Source organism: Corvus hawaiiensis, chromosome 15 (genome assembly GCF_020740725.1).
Source record: "Corvus hawaiiensis isolate bCorHaw1 chromosome 15, bCorHaw1.pri.cur, whole genome shotgun sequence".
NCBI classification, from domain to species: domain Eukaryota; kingdom Metazoa; phylum Chordata; class Aves; order Passeriformes; family Corvidae; genus Corvus; species Corvus hawaiiensis.
Window position 1 is genome coordinate 18,470,234 of NC_063227.1, and position 20,787 is coordinate 18,491,020.

Sequence of the window (20,787 nt, forward strand, 5' to 3'; positions counted from 1 at the left end):
AGAATAATAATGGGATGTGATCCTAACAGGAGATGATAGGAAGCTGCTAATGTGACATATATATTGTGGAAGGGAAAGAATGCTGTGACTGCCAGAGTCTATTTTGCAGCCTTTGATGTCTTCAGTTTTACAGCCCCATTTTGTGGAAGGTATTACAGTGACAGACATCTCTGGGGCAGGTTGCTGGCTAACAGCCACGTTGGAGAGAATCAAAATAGACATTGGTTAGTACTTAGTTAATTGGCTTTCAGAGGAGAAGTTTGCAGAGGTTCAGTGGTAAACTAGTCAAAGTAGGTCAGCTAAAGGATTTTGTAGGTCTAAATTAATTTTATGTACCTGTATGGTACAGTTTACTTTTAATATTGTGAAATCAGTTGGGGATAACAAAACCAAACTAAATTAAACATTAGTAGTACCCTTTCTTCCTCTTCATATATAGGGAAAAGGCCAGTTTCAGGTTTCATCTATAAAATACTGGTAAAATTATCGCTTTCTTTGAGATCAGAGCCAGAGGGAGCCAGGGAACAGGTGTCAGCTCTGATGTTCAGAGCCACCTTCAGCCTCTTAGAGACAAGGAACTGCATTTCCCACTCTCTGAAGCTTTGTGTGTTTGTGGTTTTTTAAGGAATATCCAAGCAGAAAGCTTTACCCTGTAATCATCTGGCCTGGAGATTGCAATGGTTTGGGCTATTGGGGTGAGAGCCATATACAAGAGGAATGGTTGAAGTCTGTAAGCTAAACATAGATGATGGAGAAAGAAAGAAAAAATTATCTCTAAGACCATTTCTCATGTGTCCCTGTTCCATTACTGTCCCATCCTCTCTAAATGGTGAAACTCACACATTCATTCATGTTTAAAATAGATGCCTCTAAGAGCACTGACAAAAACGTGTCCCTTTTTCTTTCACTACCACTTCAAGCACCCAATTAGTTGGTTAAAATTAGATTCTGCCTTGAAAGGCTAAAATTGATGCTTCAAGTTTCCATAGTTACTGTCTTTCTATTAATTGTGCTCAGTTAAATAGTGGGGATTCTCTCTTGCCTACCAGCACTCGGATTTGGGGGCTGTGCTGGACTCTCTGCTGTTTGTGCACCAGCAGTAATGTGGACTGTGCTCAGGTAAGGGTACCTGTGGAAAGTTTTCAGAGCTGTAGAGACTGGTACTTGATAAAGTTTTGTTGAGGGTAAGCAGGAGGGAGGGACTGAATTGAAGTCAATTCTCTTAGTAGTGTTCACTCTCCAAGATGGACACAAATGAAACCAATCTAAGCCTGTCCAGGAAAACATAGAGTCACAGAATCATGGAATGGCCTGGGTTGGAAAGGACCTTAAAGATCTTCTTTCCACCCCCCTGCCATGGGCAGGGACACCTTCTACTAGACCAGGTGGCTCCAAGTCCTATCCAACCTGGCTTTAAACACTTCCAGGGATGGGGCAGCCACAGCTTCTCTGGGCAACCTGTGCCAGGGCCTCACCACCTTCATAGTAAAGGATTTTTTTCTAATATCTAATCTAAACCTATTCTCTCTCAGTTTGAAGCCATTCCCCTTGTCCTGCCACTCCAGGCCCTTGTAAATAGAAATTCAGTACTAGAACATTTAATCCTGCCTCCCTGTTAAGTAACCTGAAATTTTCCTTCTTTGGGGAATCAATCGCAGCCAGCCTTCGAGATGGGGGCTGAGGCAGAAGGTGGCTGCAGTGCCTGTAGACAGGAGTCCAAGCAGATCCTGTATCACCCCATAGAAGCAGAGTGGCCCCCAGTGGCAGGAGATGCCTGGAAAGAATGCACGTCTGTGCTCTTGGCGTCCGTTCAACAGCTCATCTAGCAGAGAGCAAGGGGAGGAGGGGGCTGGCTGGCTGCAGGGCACTGGTACAGCTCCAGCAGCAGCCAGGAAATGCTTCTTCCTTTTCACCTTCACAGCAGGATTTATGATGCTCGGTGAGCCTGTTGTCTCTCACATAAAAGGGCTCGTATGTTAGAATAAAAGTATTTTTTATTTAAATTAGACAGAAGACAGTAACCAGAATTGGCTTTCCATAATATAGATTAAGCAGTGCACAGACATGTTCTGTCCTCCCGACATTCAGAGCTTTGTCTTCTGCAGTGACTTTTGCTCTCTTTACAGTATTTCCTTACATAACGGAGGCAAACCCCACCCACAGCAGCAGCCTCCTGAAAATGGTTAGAGTGCCATCCCTGCTCTTGGTCACATACAAAAGATGTGACCCACAAAGCTCAAAAATTTTTTAAGATCAGACTCAAAGTCCACCTTTTTGGGATGTGTTACCAAGCACTCCTGAAATCAGCCTTCAGCAGAGGTCTGGATAGCTGCTTGTTGCTCTAGTCATTCAGTTTAGGGCATTTAAGGACGTTTAATTAGGGCATTTTGGCTGCATAGCACCTGGTTTGACATGAAAGGAAAGAAAAGCCTTTCCTTTGTGGTAGCAAGACCAACCCATCACAGGTCTTCAGGGAAACATTGTCCTCAGCCACTGCCCACACCCTTCCCAGGTACTGAGGGGCAGAGCAGTCCCCCCAGCTCCAACTTCAGTTTTCCTGCACTACTCACTGCTCTTTATCTTACTGTTTGCATTAAAGCAACAGCAGAATGGCTGGTGCTGTAACTGCTCACACTGCATTGAGAACATATTTACCAGATGAAAATAATTCGGGGTTTTTTGTTTGGTTGATTTGGTTTTGGGTTTGGGGGGATTTTTTTGGGCGGGGTGAGGGGGGGACTGTTCAGTTTTCAGCTATGAACTCTTAAATTAAAACAAACACTGTGAGCCTGCAGACAAGGGAAAATATCCCCCCCAAAGATATTTTCTCTTGTATTGCAAGAGTAATGTCTCTCTAATCACCTCTGCCTGCGACACAAACATTCAATGCTGCATCCCCCCAGTCCAACATTCGATTAGAGCTAAAAGGGCGATAAGGAGCATCCTGGATGTGGGCACATGCTGTCTCAGGGATGCAGCAGATTAACCTCAGTTTGGGGAGGAAAGGGTTAAAATTCTACCTGTGGGAGCAGGACTGGGCACAAGTACAGCAGTAGAAGGATATTACCTGAGAAAGTTGATATTTTTATGGGAGGAAAAGCCTCTTTTAGTCAAAGAAGAGTGAGAGGAGCTGCAGACACCATCTCTGTTTGCTCCTTCAACAGCTGCGAGAAGCCATTTACCCTGGGCTGTGCTCTGGTCACAGCAGGCTGTGGTAGCAAGCAAATCAAATTATGCTTTCATCTATCTCAGAATATGCTGGCAGAGCTATTTGATAGCTGAGACAATTACTTTAATACAGCCATGTAAGATTGGTTTTTCATAATGAGGTAAATAATCTCTATTTAAATTAATTGTCAGTGTCATCGTGGACAGTAACCTGAGAGTGAGCTGGAAGTGACCTCCGTGCCCACCCCCTGCTTTGTGCCTGGATGTTGGAGCAGTGGGGGGTTACAAATCTCCCACAACATGTGTGCTGTAATTGCCCTGTTTAATGATACTGACTTTAAACCCAAGCACTGGATTAAAGCTACAGGCTCCTTGGTGGGGAGAAGTTTCCATTTTGTTCATTCCTCCTGATTCATTAATGTGGAACAAGTCAAACAGATGGGAGGACAGAGAGTGAGAATTATTTGGGGTTTTGTTTGATACTCCAATTCGACAAAGTCGTTAGAGATGGTTGGGATTGTTTGGCAAAGTGATAGTTAAAATGGTTCTGTTTTATCCTGACTGAATAATTTTTCTGTCTTTCAGTTCTATATCTGTCATTTTATCATGCTGATGATGGATTTTATTCACTTTCTTTTTTTCTGGGTTTGAGTTTTTGTTTTGTTTTTCAGAAAAAAAAAAAAAAAAAGAAAGATTAAATGGGCTTTTTAATCCCAAAAAGGCTTAGGGATGATCAGTGAAGCCAGAATGTCCACAGAGATCCTCCGAATGACACAGAGAGGGTTTTTCAGTGCATGCTGTTTGCACTGGATGTGCTGTTTCAGACTCTTTATCATGGTGAATATTCATTAAGCCTGCCAGAGGCAGAAGCTGCAGTCAGTACAGCATCAACGGAGGAGGCAGGGAAGAGAGAAATCAGGTTAATGACTAGCTTTCCCTGCAGTTTGCTTCCTGCTTATTGCCTGATCTCAGTTTTAAATAAATTCATTTAATTAATGTGTTTTGCTACTTTGACCTGCAGACAGAAGGGGCTGTGATTAATGATGGGGTATTCTGAGTCTTACAGTGGCTTTAGCCTGCATGTTCTGCTGTCTGGAAAAAGAACATTGAAAAATGTTTCCTTTAAATTTAATATTAATGGAAGTTTTGATTGAAAGCTTTTATCTAATTTATTTTCTGATTCCATGAGCTACCAAATTTTTAGAGACGAGAACAAAGTGGTGAGTGTGGAGGGGTGGAACAGAGTGAAAACAAGCTGCTGTCTTGGCTGAGCATGTCACACAGTCAAACACGTCTCTGCAGGGAGACAGAGACTGCACAGAAACGCTTTCCTCTTCTCCCCCTTGAGCAGGGGCACATCTGTTCTAACATGAGTTAGCCCTCTTCTGACAAAGGTTCTTTAAGAAAGCATCAGAGGCATAGGAGGTGGAGACGATGTGCATGACACTCAGAATATATGGGCAGCTCGCATTATGGGAAGTGAGCACCACCTGTTCTTAGTAAACACCAGATTGGAGCTGTGGGGCTACACAGGGTCAGGAAAAAAAACACGTGGCCTCCCCAAAAGCGAGAAAAATGTCACTGAGATAGAAACTGCAGGACTGATGGGATAGCCCAGACCTGATGGGGTATTGATTCCTGGGCTGAGTGATGATATGTTCTGTGAACCAACATTTTGCCCCAAATTTATAAGACATCTCAATTTCAGACTGTTTGTACCCATCGCTCAGCATTACCTTTCAGCTTGGATGGTTTTACAAGCTGATGAAAGCCAGCCCTTCAATTGAGTGAATTTGCAAGTTCTACATGTGAAAAGACAGCACCTTAAATCTCAGTGACAGTGTAGGTTATGGGGGTTCTGGAGGGTCCAGTCGGGACGGCCGGACGTAGACGGTGACGGATGGAGACGAGAGATCTCTATAGGCAGGTCTTGGGACACAGCCGGTTTATTGTAAAGGGCGTGGGTATTGGGGCACTGCTCAGAGCTGGTAGACTCAGCTCTGAGCAGGCCCAAGAGAGCAAGAGAGTGAACGGGTGAGAGAGAGAGAGAGAGAGAGTAGGAGCAAGAGTAGAAGTGGAAGAGAGAGAATGAATAGAAGTGAGAATGAGAATTGAGAATGAGAATGAGAATGAGAATGTCTGAAGTCCTGGTTACAATACAATAAATCATCTTCTGTACTGAATATTCTAATTGTCACTAACCAATCTAATACAAGATACAAATCCTATAGCATTTACATACAGCCTATAAGAGTTCTTATATTACCATAGAGTGTTACATCTTAACTTCTAAAAACTACTCTTTGGACCCCTTCTGCTGAGCTAGTAGGGTCTGCTCTGACCCTTGGACCTGTTTGCAAGCAGAGGGTATTGTTCCATCAAGAGGGGATTACTTCAGTCGGCCATACCATTGTTTTCTAGTTGTTCAGTAACTAAGACCTGGTATTTCAAAAGTGGCTTTCATTTCGATGTTGCCTGTAGTTTTCATATTCCCAAAATCTTTTGTCAGGCAATCATATTTCCAAGGCTTTCCTGTTTCATCTTCCCCAACAGACAGACCTGTACTTTGCAGTTCTGCACCAGAGGTTCTGAGCTGTACTGGTGTCACTGCTGTCAGAACTAAAATGTGGCCTTTTAAGGGGTGGAAATGGTGCAACCTTAAGAATATGGCTGTTGTCTCTCAGGCATTTCTGGACAGAAGATGCCAATGCCTACCCAAGTGAAAATCCCATGAAAGGATTAAGGCTGAGGAAGTTGCAAACAGTTGCACAGGATTTTTTGTGGCTGTCACCCTTAAAGAGATTAGTTTCAAACTTCTTCTTTTTTCTGAAATACTCCGGCATGGTCATTAGTACAACACCTGCCGAGCCATGGTGCTGCTTACCTGGCTCCTGAGGGTAGAATTCAGCTCCTTTTCCACTAGCTACCCAAAACTTAGCTGTCTAGTGTAAATTGTCTGGTTCGGCTTTATCTATAAAGAACCAAAGATAATACAGCTCCAGCAGAGAGAGGAGAGGAACAAAGAAAATTCAGAATTTTTTTACAGAATCATTTAGATTGGAAAAGACCTCCAAGATCATCGAGTCCAACCTTTGACTGATCACCACCTTGTCAACCAGACCAGAGCACTGAGTGCCATGTCCAGTCATTCCTTGAACACCTCCAGGAATGGTGACTCCACCACCTCTCTGAGCAGCCCCTCCCAACTCTTTACAACCCTTTCTGTGAAGAAATTCTTCCTGATGTCCAACCTGAATCTCTCCTGGTGCAGCTTGAGGCCATGTCCTCTTGTCCTGTCCCTGGTTGCCAGGGAGAAGAGGCCAATCCCCACCTGACTACAGGCTCCAGTCAGGAGTTGTAGAAAGCCAGAAGGTCTCCAAAGAGAGTGATATGGTCTCCAATGCCTCTAAAACCAAGCATTTAAACCAGGTGGCTTGAACTGCCTTCTGAGGGTGCCTGTGTTTTTACAGACCGTAGCATGAATTTAATTAGACATGGTAGATTGGATGCCTACATTTCTGGTGGCTGAATTTAGAAAAGGGGTGCCTAACTCTCTAAGAAAAACAAATGTAGGTACCTGCAGTTACTACAGGTTAAATTCTAGGGACCTGGTTCCTTGTAGGTGTCTGGGCTTCCTGCACAGAGCATGGGTACCTCTGGAAAACCTGTGTGCTGAGAGCAGGACTGCCTGGAGCACGCAAGTGAGGATCAGTGAGGTGACACAACTCAGCTGCAGCCTGCTCCCTTTCTGGAATCTCAGAGGCTGTGACATCCACATAGAATCATGGAATGGTTTGGGGTGGAAGGGACCTTAAAGCTCATCCAGTGCCACCCCCTGCCATGGGCAGGGACACCTTCCACTGTCCCAGGTTGCTGCAAGCCACATCCAACCTGGCCTTGGACACTTCCAGGGATGGGGCAGCCACAGCTTCTCCAGGCAGACATGACCCTCTATATCTGACATTGTGTAGGAAATCAGGTGTTTCAGAGCAATTAGGGCTTGTTGAACAAGTTCCTATTGACCAGGATTTTTACGTTTTTCAAGTCCTATGAGAGGCAGAGGGCTACAATACATGACCAGTAAATGCCTCTGGAAGAGAAACAAAAAATTAGCTATGCACCACACCCTATTCCTTCCAGCTTTCAAGATAGGTGCTTTGAGGATATGGAGGTGTTTTCTGTGTAAGTCTGCCTGTGCATTTCAGCCAGTAGTCATGGGATGGAAAAAGAAGTATTTGGAAAGACAGCCTAGAAGTCCTTTCACACCAGCTAAATATGTGACCTACTCCACTGCAGAGTCTCTGCTGCTCTGGGTTCCATTTAAAGTCTACTGAGACGTTTGTATTTCGGTGAGAGTAGGAAAGGGATGGGGTGAAAAGTTCATCTCCTGTTTTAGCTTGCAGACACACAGGCAAAGAAGCATCAGCACCTGCAGGTGCAGCCTAGATTTTGGGTTCTGCTGCATGCAAGCATTTAAAAATTTAATTATTTGGTCATTGAACATGAAGTCTGATGTATTTCTTGAGAATAAAAGAAAAGGTCCAAAGTAATCCTCTAAGTTGCCCCAGGAAACCACCAGACTCTGAGCTTTTATGTATGAACTCTGGCAAACCCCTCTCTGTAGCTGTAGGAAGAAAAGAAATATAATGGTTTACAGTAAGTGTTCTAAATATAACCAGAGGGTTTGTTTTATTTAGATTTTCCTCTCAGTTGAATAAAAAAATTTGAAGCATTCGATTAAAGATGCAGAAAATATGCAAGAGAAGTACAACTAATCCCATTAAATGTAAAATAACACATATATAGAAAGCTTTTGTTGTTGAATTCCTGCTGATAAGAAACAGAAGTGATGTTTAAGGAAGCATTGGAAACTAGGTAATAAATTACATTTATCCTTGATCTGAAATGCCTAAACATACAACATTGTTAGTACAGCTGAACTGTGACCTTCCAGCCTGCCAATACAGATAAACACACATGTTATCAGGTAAACCACGCAGAAGAGAAATTTCCTGAGGACTGGTGAAGCCCCACTCATAGGAAATGATGGCTATCAACTCATTAGATTCTGTATGTCTCTGTGTTTTTGTATGCAAGCTCTACACACAGCAGTAAGGATAATTAGTTTCCTTTGGCTGAGCGAGTATTAAGGAGTATTAAAATGCTTAGATGTATGGACAACAAACATATTCAGGGTCTGGGACAAAACCCCACATAAGTGCAAGCAAACCCCCGTAGTCTGACAGAATCCTGATTCTAGGGGAGGTGTGATGGGTTTGTTGTGTTTGGATGCATAAAGTCAGATGTTTTTGTGACAGATGTTACAGACTTCATCTGGTGAGTTGATTTGCCTAGGCAGAACTGGATTAAAGGGTTGGGTTCCTGCTCTGAATTAGTTTCAGTAGTGCAGATGTGTTTGTGCACCCCATTAGTCTGGCGAGAGATTTCATGCGGGAGACTCCGTACCTCAGGGATACTCTGGGTTCTTGCACATTGCTGTATTTGTATGGTAAAATGGATAACATTAAGTCATTGTCATTGTCCCATGTCCAGCCTAATAAGTTGATCAGAGGGCTGGAACACCTCTCCAGGAAAGGCTGAGAGAATTGGGATTGCCCAGCCTGGAAAAGAGAAGCTTCTGGGTGACCTAATTGCCTCTTCCAGTACCTGAAGGGAGTGCACAAGAAAGATTTAGACTATTTACAAGGGCGTGGGGTGACAGGACAAGGGGAATGGTTTCAAACCGACAGAGAGTAGGTTTAGATTAGATATTAGGAAGAATATAAGTTAAGTGTGGTGAGGCCTTGGCACAGGTTGCCCAGAGAAGCTGTGGCTGCCCCATCCCTGGAAGTGTTTAAAGCCAGGTTGGATGGGACTTGGAGCCACCTGGTCTACTGGAAGGTGTCCCTGCCCATGGCAGGGGGCTGGAACTGGATGAGCTTTGGGGTCCCTTCCACCGCAGGCTGTTCTATCATTTTATGTTTCTATGCTCACATCAAATGGCACAGCCATACACTGCTGTTTCAGCTGTGCTGGCCCTGCAGCCCACAGAGTGTTGTCACCCTGTACTCTTCAAAGTGGTTTTTCTACTATTTGCTGCTACAGGGTTCTCCCCAGCCAGAGCAAGGGTGGGTCAATCATGATTTGAGGTCACCTTCAGCTGTCCTTCTCCTGCCAGGAACAGAAAAAGAGCGTTGGGTCTGAGCCAGTGTTTGGAATGCATATCGTGCAGGCTTGTTGGGAAAAAGAGAGGATTTATTTGTCAAATAGGGCTTAATTTATTATGTGCAATATGAAAGCTCACATTTTTGTATTGCAGTAGAACGACAATTGATTAATAATTTGGAAAAAGGCCAAGACACACAGTTTCCACCTGTGTAATTTATCATCTCAGAGAAACAAAAGTAATATAAAAGGTACCCAAACAAAACAATTTATTAAGCAGAAATGAAAGCTGGTTCATATTAATGCATTTATTATGAAAGGGTTTTCTAGGGCATTGTTGTTACTTACAGGAAGCATGTAAAGAATCTGAAGTTGATAGTTAAAACCATAGGAAATTTACAGAAAAGCTACAACTGATAAAATAAAGGACCTTTTACATTAATAATAACTTTAAAAAAACTATTTGAGACTAGAGAGGCTAAGGTCACTAAAACAACGTCAGCAGTTCCTGGAAAGAACATAAAGTCAAAGCTTCTTCATCATTAAATACAATCTTAGGGGCAAAAGAAGTGCAGAGTCTCTTCTGGTTCTTGATTAAACATCGCATTGTAAAAGGAGTCACATCATGTCCACTTGCCATGGAGGTTCGAAGATGCCAAAGGTTCCATGTGCCAAACCTCTTTCAAAGAGAGTCTCAGAGATGTGTTGTGTATACACATTTCTTTGGCTCTGTAACATGGACGTGTTGCATCAATACAGAGAAGCTTAGAGAAGGAATCATGCTTCCCAGCCTTGTTTGTTTTGCTGCCAGGCAGGAGAAAGGTTGTCAAGCAGCAAAACATGTTTTTTCAGCTTTTGAACTTAAAAGGAAAGCCTTATGTCTGCATGCACCACACACCATTTATTTAGTAAAATAGAAAATCCTGCAAACGTAACAGAAGATGAAGAATCATTAAAGAATAGGAAATACAGGAGCTGCTGAAGTTCATATGGCATTCTCCATTACAGCTGCAGGAGTACAGAGCAGTCAGTACCAGATGTTTGCTGGCAAAACATTGGAGATCTCCCTCCAGATTGTCTGCTTTGTTTTCTCCTCCTGCCCTCTTTAACCAGCAGGAGACCTGGGACTTCTCAATTTCTTCTCCCCTGTCCAGTGCCCTTGCTTCCTCTTCCAAGGGACATGGAGTCCCTCTGAAATTGTTTTCCAACACAGTTCCCACCTCCTACTTTACCCCAAATATCTTTACCTCTTCAGCTGGACAGCTCTGATACATGATGCTGAGACTTAATCAGTGGTACTGAAATTGTTTGTGTGGTATTGTGAGGATCTGTGTGTGGCTAGGCGTGTTACAAGGGTGAGAGCCCCATGTTTTCTTACTGCACTTTTAGGGTGTATATAAGAAGGTTTTCATTTGATTTGAGGGCTTTAGCATCAGTTCATAAACATTGAGCTTTCCCCTGATCACAGTTTAAATACTTGACATGATACATTAAAATAGATATGCTGTTCCTATTCAAAATTGGGAGTTATGTAAATTACAACAAATGTTCAAAGTTTAAAAGGGAAGAAAACAACCAAGTCTTAAGGCTTTCTCTCATAGGAAAACCTAATTTTGTTGCATTTTATTATGTTAGAAAATTGTCCTTGTCAGAGCAACATACGCAAACATTTCAATCTGATTAACTCAATCTAATCAAAATAATGGAAATAAAATTAAAACTTGCTTCATACTGCAAGCCTAAAACTGGGGATAGAACTTCATTTTATATTTGCCTGTATAAAATACTGTGATCTAGAGAGATAATCAGGGTATTCTATGATTCTCTGAAGACCATGAATATTTCTGAGACCAGATTGTGCACCCTGATGGAAGCAGTCCTGCAGTATCTCTGCCCAGGCAATTCAGTTCACTCCTGGTTTTGCTCTAGGGCCCTGTCTGCTGCTCAGCCACATTGCATCCATACCTACATACAAACACACGTGCTGGTTGGCCTCAGGTTCCTCTCTGGGGTGCACCAACTCAGAATCACGCAGTGGGTCAGGTTGGAGGGACCACAGCAGCTTATCTGGTCCAACCTCCCTGTTCAAGCAGGGTCATCCCAGAGCACATGGCACAGGATTGCATCCAGGTGGTTCTGGAATATCTCCAGTGAGGGGAACCCCACAACCTCTCTGGGCAATCTGTTCAGTGCTCAGTCACTGCACAGTAAAGAAGTTCTTCCTCATATTCAGGTGGAACTTCCTGGGCATCCGTTCCTGTTACCTCTTGTCCTATTGCTCGGCGCCACCAAGCAGAGCCTGGCTCCATCCCGCCCTCTTGACACCCTCCATTCAGATACTCTTTCCCTACATGAGGATTCCTGGACACATCCAGCATAGGATGGTTTGCTAAAATACCCATCTGGATGTGCATAATGCCAAGACTGTCACACCCTGCCCTGGCCACTCTTCTAACCCTGTCCCAAAAGACTCAACACCCTCAAGCATACCCCTTGGTAATCCACATGCTTGTGTTTGCTGCTATAGAACACTGCAGTGGGCTGCATCACAGTGATCTCTTACTCCAAACACTTGAAATCCAAAAGAACAAAATGGGATCCAGAGCCTGTTGGGCCCAGCAGGACGTGGAGTGAGTCAGTGTGTGCTAACACTGAGCAGACTGGACAAGAACCAGTGGATAACCCCCAGATGAGCAGCCCAGCAACTGGGAGTCACTGTAGGCTGAAGCCAGAGCTTTCAAAGAGAAAGCTGCTGCTCACTGAGTGCTTGTGTTTAAAGATGCTTTAAGCTTTTCTTGCTGTTTTGACTTTTTCAGAACCTGAGGCGGGAGAGGTGTCCCCCCCAGTGGGAGCTGGTGTGAACAGCAACAGCTGGACCTTTAAATTTGGACCCGGCAATTCCAAACAAGGTGGTCCTGGTGAGTTGCCAGACAAATTCATTATCCCGGGATCTCCTGCAATCATCTCCATCCGGCAGGAGCCACCAAACAGCCAAATTGACAAAAGTGACTTCATAACCTTTGGCAAGAAAGAAGAGACCAAGAAAAAGAAGAAAAAGAAGAAGGGAAACAAGACTCAGGAGAAAAAAGAAAAGGGCAACAGCACCACTGAGAACAGTGACCAGTGAGGGAGTTATTCTGAAAAAACCCTCTTAGCCAGTTTTTGTAATAATGGCAGATTTCTCCCATGTAGCAAATCCCAACTTCTTCCTACTGTTAACAAATTTCCTGTATGTACAGACTTGAGAAAATCAGCAGGAAATTCAGTGTCTGTCTAAATTGCTTAACAGGTTTTGTCTTAAAAGCTTTATTAAGTCTGGTGTTAACTCTTTTTCTCCACTCTGGCTTGTTTTCAGAATCTAAAAAGCAGACACAAGTTTCCTTTCTCCTACGCCGAAAAGGAGAATCTTCACAGTACAGCCAGTGAGAGGTTGGACTCTGCACTGTGGTTCCTGTGCTCCTGTCTTGATGACACTTACAGGACAGGTTTAAAAGTTTTAATGTTGTGCACCCTCTATCTGATTGGAAATATTTGTGTGCAGATGTCAGCTAGGTGATATGAGATCAGATTATAAAATGCAAGAAGAGCTGGTAAATATGCAACAGAGGAAACACCTATTGAACACAAATGTTCAGAGATGTTCAGGCTGGGGAGAAAATGTCTGAAAGGAGATGAGCAGACTTGTCAAACCTTGAGAAGTCACTGTGTGGAAATACTGACTCCTATACATGACGTATTGTACACACTGCTTCAAATGAAACCTCACATTTACAGCTCTTTAAGAGAACATAAATTATATCTCTTTACCAAGCAAGCCATTGGAAAAATTGTCCCTTAAAGCCCTGCATTGCCCTGGTAAAGCTAGCCCTCAGAGTGTAAGAAGGGCTGGGCTGACATCCCAGGAATGTAACTGTGATGCTCTGTGTCCCTATTTCCACATTATTTTGCACATTATGTCTCTGAAAAGGTCAGAGTTTTTCCACGACACTTATGCAAAAGAGAGAAAAAAGTAACATTAGCTATGCTATTTGTTATTTGAGATATTTATTTATAAAGAAATATAGCTGTAAATGTTAAAGAAATATGATGCCCTTTAACCCAAACAGAAGTCAATCTAGAGCCATTATAAATTACAATTGCTGCTATTAAAGTGCTTTAGAAAAATTGCCTGAAACATCTGTATTATATCGGCCACTTGCCAATAACAGCTTTATTCTGTCGGGTGACTTGGGGGCTGCCTCTTGCATGTATTAATAAATACAAGATTATCTTCTTTTTTTTTTTTTTTTGCATTATTCTGCACTTTGAATACACCTTTGCAAACAAACTGTCCTAATATGAAGAAGCAGAAGCAAACTCCTCACACAAATGGATTTATTAACCTGCTAGCTCTGTGCAGTACCTTGGTGTTACCTCCCACACAACCTTTTCTGATTTTAGTTTTACTTTTCTATGAGATTATGAATTTCTGATCCTACTAACACTCCTTGTGTAAAATTCAAGTACTGTATGTATGCTGTATGCTCTTATAAGAATCCTGAAATATTTATTCTGTGCTTGTGTATGTGAATGTCAATGCAACTATTATTAGAGTGGACTTTTAAGCTTTACTGTTGAATGTAAATTCATTATTTCTTTTTTGTACACTTGTGAAAAAGTGGAGTAGTGTTAATTTTTTAAGCCACTGTTGATTATCAGTTTTTTTGTGTATGAAACACAAGTAAAATATCTTTCTTAAACCAAGCCATGCATGCATTTTGGGATTTATTGGTAAGAATCTGTGAAGCTGAAGTTCTGTGAATTACTAAACCTAAGGGTATAAATGGAGTATTGAATGTGGTTGAGGATGTTGATATAAAACCAATACATGTATTTTTAAATAGAATATAGCTGATGAGGGAATTCCAAGGAGTTTTTTACGTTATTGTACATTCACAGAATAAAGCTCAAGTGTCGTGTTAATTGGAACTGTGTAAGAAACTACATAGCTCTGAAATTTCTAACAGGCCCTTTAATCTAGGATCAAAGAGAACAACTGGATTTCTTGAGACATGTCCTGGATGTTTTAAGTTTCCAAACTGCTGACAGTTCAGAATAGAACAATTCCTATTCATTTTTGAGAACCTGCAGCAAGTCTTAAAACATCACAGAAAAGCTCTAATAAAAGAATTCATATCTCAAAGCATGAACCACCAATGGCCTCATGTGGTCTATTTAGAGTTTTCTTTTGTTACCAGTCTTGTTTTACTAGCAATAAAAAGGTGCTACTCAAGAAAGAGAATCCTTGATTCACTTTTAAAGACTAGACAAGAGGAAAAAACTTAAGCTTTGGGGACGAACTGTTCTTTTATGCAAATGTGCTATGCAAGTACATTTAGATGTGTTTTTTTTTAATTTGGTGACTAATCCAACAGCTCCCAAAACGTTCATCAACTGTAGTTACAGTGGTAGCTTAAACACACAGAAGAATACTGTTGTTTTGTATTCATCATGAAGTAGTTCTCTCAATGCCTCTGGCAAAAATTCAGTACAGAGATTAAATTCTTGCAGGAATCTTCTACATTTGATTATTTTTAGATTTTAATTGAATATTTGTTTTTCTTTTGAGTGCTTGCATTTTTCCCCATGCAAGCCAGTCTGATTCATTCATTTTTCATCAGTGGCCATACACAGCTGGTTTTCCAAGGCTTGCATCTAGTAGAATGAACCAAGAGCTGCAGTATGTCTCCAATTTGCTGGTTTTAACACAAAATTACATTTACCAACGCTGCCTTTGTTGCAGGTGCTTACTGCAGGGGGACTGTATGCTTGTGTGCCTTGGGTGACAAAACATAATCTGAAGGTAATCATTCCAGTATGATTATCAATGATGAGAATCATTCCAGTATGGAGAGCTGATAGAAAAAAAACTCTCAGAGGAGAGGAGGAGCTCTTGCTGGAATTGTTTGGAAAGAGGCTGGATTGCACTAGGAGGATATACATTCCACACATTCCGTGTGTTTTCAGAAGACTGAGTCAGGCACCTCACCTGTTTTTATCAAGATTTTTCTGTATTTGAACCCTCTAGGACAACTGGAATGCTGGGATATCTACAGCGAAATTTGGCTATTTCATATTACACCATTGACATCCTTGATTTTGGGCATCCAGGAGGAGAAGAAACCCTTGGCAGGAAATATATTTGGAGGACCAGGGGTAGGTGGGGGCAGAATCTGCACATTCCACCACAGTTTAGGCATTACTGTTAACACCACACAACAATGGAAATTGAGAACAAGAGTTGGCCAGTAACAGCACAAATTAAGAAACAAAAATTTCTTTAATCCTCCTGCTGACAATGGAATGAGCACGACAAAATACACTGCAGAGTTTGCTAACAAGGAAATTACAGTTTTGGGGCTTTTTACCACTCAATCAATTTATGTCTTTCAGGATCCAAATATACTTTCTGTGAGCATATTGTCTTTGGAAGTCTGGTTTCTATGCATACAAGATCAATGATCAAAACTACTGGGCTTTTATAAGAATAAACCTGAGTTATGTTGTGTATTAATTACATCCTGTCATTAAAAAAAAGTCTCATTTTACATTAGGTTTCTAAGACTTAGTCTTGTGCAGTTTCTTTCTGCTCAGTACTCGGGTCATTGCACATCATATGAGGGGATCTGATTAAAAGTTTTCCAATCATCTCACATAAGGGGAAGAACATAGAACCCAAAATGCATTTCCCAAATTTCATATATGAAGCTCAGTCATGGAATTAACTGCAGGTAGTTTTGATACCTTTTAGGATCTTCTTTCATTTCCACTTCTTCTGCACTCATTTGATGTGTTTCAAGACTTGCTTGTGTCAACAACTGGGTAAAATAAACCAGGTACAATTTTCCTTCCTTACCCAGTTCTCCTCTAGCAGCAGTTTTGTGGATCTCGTGTAAGACAAGTATTAAGGAAGGAGCTGAGCCATTATCCTCATTTGAGTCCTAAAGAGTGAGCAGATTCCTCAGTTTTGCTGTTATTTAATTGCTTGGAAATGACACAGGCACCTTTTTAAGACAGTGCCAAGAGTCCTGTTAAGGCTCCTGTAAATATGCAGAAATATCACATTAATCAAAAGTTTGGCTTTGGTAAGTGAGTGTACCCTGAAGTCCTTTGGCTTCTTCCTTTACAAGGAGAAAAGAGTGAACAGCTGAGCAGTGTTATGATATCACACATAGCTGAATCTGCATGAAGCAAATAGATACTCTGGAAAGTAGAGCTGAGGGCTCCAAGCACAGCAGTAGTAAATCCTGGATATGAAGGGCTGCATGTGGTGGCTGGAATCATATCAGAAGCTGTGTTGGACTCACACATGCCTGAGTGGCTGGCTTGGCTGCACCAAAACTGAACAGACAGAGAATGCATAGCACAGCTCTAACAGAATAAATGCATTATCACATTGTACTGACCTTGTGCAGGTTAAGCCAGCATGCTATGGAATCAATATTGATAGCATATACATTAATTTTCCATTAGCTCTGGATATGGGCATGCTGTACTCTCTAGTTTCCTGGATTCATTCTCCTCCCTGTGGATCCCTAGAGGGATCCCCGGAGGATCCAGTGACACTGCTCTGCCTTTGCAGGGTGGGGGGTGTGTGTATCCAAGCATTGGCAGAGAAAGACAACCATATCCTGGACTCATCCCACAGTGTGGCCATCAAGGGAGGAGATTCTGCCCCTCTGCCCCACTCAGGTGAGATCCCACCTGCAGAGCTGCCTCCTGTCCTGGGATCCCAGCACAGGAAGGACCTGGAGCTGCTGGAGAGAGTCCAGAGGAGGCACCAGGATGATCCGAGGGTTGGAGCAGCTCTTCTGGGAGGAAAGGCTGAGAGAGTTGGGATTGTTCAACATGAAGAAGAGAAGCTTTGGGGTGACCTCATTGTGGCCTTGCAGTGCCTGAAGGAGCCAACAGGAAACATGGAGAGACAATTTACAAGGGCCTGGAGTGACAGGACAAGGAGAATGGCTTCAAACCAAGAGATTGTCAATTTAGATATATGTTAGAAAAAAATCTTTCCCTGTGAGGGTGGTGAGGCCCTGGCACAGGGTGCCCAGAGCAGCTGTGGCTGCCCCATCCCTGGAAGTGTCCAAGGCCAGACTGGACAGGGCTTGGAGCAATCTGGGCTAGTAGAAGGTGTCCCGCCCATAACAAAGGATTGGAGCTAGATCATATTTAACCTTCCAACCCAAAGCATTCTATGATTCTATATATAAAAATCTGGGGCGTGGTTATGTTGTTGTACAGAACACTTCAATACCCACTGTCAGTGATAATACTGCTTAGGTATCATGAAAATCTGATTTTTCAAAGTGGTTCTACTATGTTGGCATTAGGCACCTACTTCTAGAATGTTTGTACATCAGGTGCCTTAGGCTGGCTTAGAGAACTAATGAATGAAATCCTTCAGCATGAAGTACCAGAGAATCATCTCTGCCACACGGTGAGAAGAGCCTATCTTACACTGCACCGTGGATTCTCTTTCATATCCCAGGACTGCCTCCATGAAATCACTCTGACACAGGTATTAACATCAAAAGGCGACAGAGATGTGGTGAAGTAAACATCTCTCAAAATGCCACACAGGTTGAAAATATTAAAAATGTTTGCCTTCCAGTGGTGCCCAGAGCTATGTCACTGTTGTCTGCAAAAAGACAGCAAGTGGCTCATCCATGTTTAAGAACTGATGTCTGAAGCATATTACAAAACAGACATGCTAGGCTTGAAAGCTCAGTTTTAAAACCAGGGCCCTGACAGAGAGTCAGAGGTACTAAGCTGGCCCTCATACCAAACAGAGCAGCCCTAGGTCTGTTGTCACTCCCACTCCTCAGCTCCCTTGTTCCTTCATTGTGGTGGAGGGACATGTGGGAAGCAGGACATGGCCTGAAGAGAGAACCCCCATTTATGCTGCCAGGAGGGAAATGCTATCCTCCAGGCACACCATGGCAGGAGGTACATAAATGGGGAGTTGGGCACACCTATGGGCCACAGGGTTAGGTGAAGGGTGGCCATGTCACTGATGTGCCGTCCCAGCAGGAGCCATACGTGAACCTCCTACCAAATGTGAGACCCTGAGGAGCTCCCTGGGAGCTCAGTAGTGGGTAGTGCATCAGTGCTGGGGCATCACCCGTGATTTCAGGCTTCAGGACTGAGATGGGATAACATTAGAGCAGGCCCTGGCAGCCCCATTCCAGCTCCTTTGGCAATATTTTATGGCCACTTCAAGTGTCTTGGCACCACTTGAGCTGTGCTGAGGAGAATTAGGAAGTCCTTGCCCATTAATTACAGGAATGGTGCTGCACAACAAGCCTGACGTAGTAATTGTTAAAACACATCAATCACAGCCACCCTAGACTTTTAACCCTGCAATAGTTTTCTTGTTAGATAAATCCTTCAGCTTTTCTGGGGCTCAAATTCTACTCAGCACAGCTTCAGTGGGAACAATGTGCATGGTTCTGGGGGAAGCTAGACTGAAAATATCCTAACTAAGCCCCTAGTGTATCTTAGCCCCCCTCGAGGGAGGCATGAATCACTCCCTACCCTGAAGAACTTCCTTCTGTATGTGTTTAAAGAACCCCACCTGAAGTGTCTCAGGTGTGGAGTGGTGTGCTAAGCAATTACAAATCAAATCAGCTCTGTGCACTAGGACTTAAGGCCTTCCATACAGTCCCACTCTTACCCCCAAATTATCTACACTCTTAAAGCCTTTGCTGACTGATGTCCAACTTCCTCATCATCAGCTATGGTGCAAACAGCCTTAGGCTCAATGAGGACCCAGGAGCTTGTTCTTGTGGGCTGACACAAGAGGCTCAGGACCTGCCTAGAGCAGCTTTTTCAACCTGGCTCTTCCCAGATGCTGTGAACCCCGACTGTGAGCAGTTTCATCCAGCACCAGGGCCACGTGGTGACAGGATAAGGAGCTTAACTTTGCTGAACTTGCTCTCATCTTTCACCTTCAGTGTGGAAGTGCCCTGAGGTGCCTGCTAGATAAGGGACAAGCCTAAAATAATGAAAAATCTAGCCTAGAATCTGCTTGTGTTCTTATATGCTTAAAAGGCGATTATGCAACCCTTAGGTACTGACATTTGAGAAAATGATCCACAAAGCTCCTGATGGGTGTTTACACAATAAAGAGGATCTGCCTAACCCCAAGGGTGTGTAAATTGAGTTAGTCCAGCTACTTGTAGACTCAGAAAGTTCTTTGTAGAAATATAAGCAGCCATCAAGCATCACAAAAGCTACCATAATCTTTCCAAAGGCACGTGTAACAATCTCGTTAATCTACTTCAATGCAGTCACAATGTAAATGTAATCCTGAAGATGAGCTGCATCTCACCCTAAAGGGTGACTGCACTGAAAACAGCAGGCACAAGTATCTCCTTCTGTTCTCAAGGAAAAAAATGACACAAAAAGGTGAAACCAGTTTTATTTTATGCTCAGGCTCCCTTCATACACAAAAGGATATGTCTCCCTTAGACTGAATCAGATTCTGACCAGCAGCACAAGCAAAGAGATGTTTATTAGCTAGAAAGGGCTAAGAGTGTTATGTGACTGAATTCTTTTACAACATTAGAAGGTACCAGAGATTCAAAGTGTGACAGGTCAGCCCAGGTCACTAAATGCACTTACTTTCAGTCATAGGGAGTGGCTAGTCAGCTTACAGAGCTTGCTAATGGCCCCCTGGGTCAAGCAGGCTTTCACAAATGGGCAGCCCATATCATCTTTAAAGCTGTCAAATACGCTGTTGGGCTCATGGCAGGAACCGCTGACCTGTGAGTTTTATTGCTCCATTTTTTTAGTTTCTAAGAAAAAATTAAAATTCCTGTGAAGCATCTTCGCTTCGGCCCTTATTGTGCCCTGCTGGGCACCCCCTCTGAACCTGTCAAGCCATGTAGGTTCATTCATTAATATGCACACAGGCTCCTGCAAGGCAGCCTGGAAGTAACAGGATATTGCAGTGCTGTACTGCCAAAGCCTTCACAGCCTGATCAATACTGATGGTGCAGTTAGCTCTGCATTGATCAACTTCCAGAGCAGAACCCCTAGAGCAAGTGAGTTTTGTGGTGAAGCACTGCTGCTGCTGTGTCTGCCAGAACCGTGCAGCCATGAGGGATAATAAATAGGTCACAGGCAAACTGCAGGTGTGTGTGCAGCCCAGATGTTACACTGTGCAGTGAGCACTTACAGGAGGGCTGCACGCCCCACAGGGTAATTTATGTTATGCAAAGTCTTGTCCTTCCCCTACACAGAGGTTTGTACTAAAACCTCTTTAACCCTAGGGGCTCTTGTCCATGCTCCCTGACCTCAGTGTGTGTGAGGACGTTTGTACACTCCACCATATGTGTCTATATTGTTGGCCGTAGGTGCCAGTGGGCTTTGGGCTGCTGGTACCTGCTCTATGTAAAGGCACAGGGCTGG

At 43.1% G+C, this 20,787-nt stretch overlaps 1 protein-coding gene across 4 annotated transcripts in view; it reads left to right on the forward strand.

The window, feature by feature from the left end:
• LOC125333588 (protocadherin alpha-C2-like) overlaps positions 1 to 14,529 on the forward strand; it is a 91,874-nt gene extending 77,345 nt beyond the window's left edge. For 3 of the 4 annotated variants that reach the window (XM_048319570.1, XM_048319568.1, XM_048319567.1), the window contains exon 4: positions 12,150 to 12,844. In XM_048319570.1, the coding sequence (XP_048175527.1) occupies positions 12,150 to 12,460 (311 nt within the window). In that variant the 3' untranslated portion in view covers positions 12,461 to 12,844. Of the gene's footprint in view, positions 1 to 12,149 lie in introns of all 4 variants that reach the window. The other variant, XM_048319569.1, reaches the window with a different exon arrangement.
• The last annotated feature ends 6,258 nt before the right edge of the window (positions 14,530 to 20,787 follow it).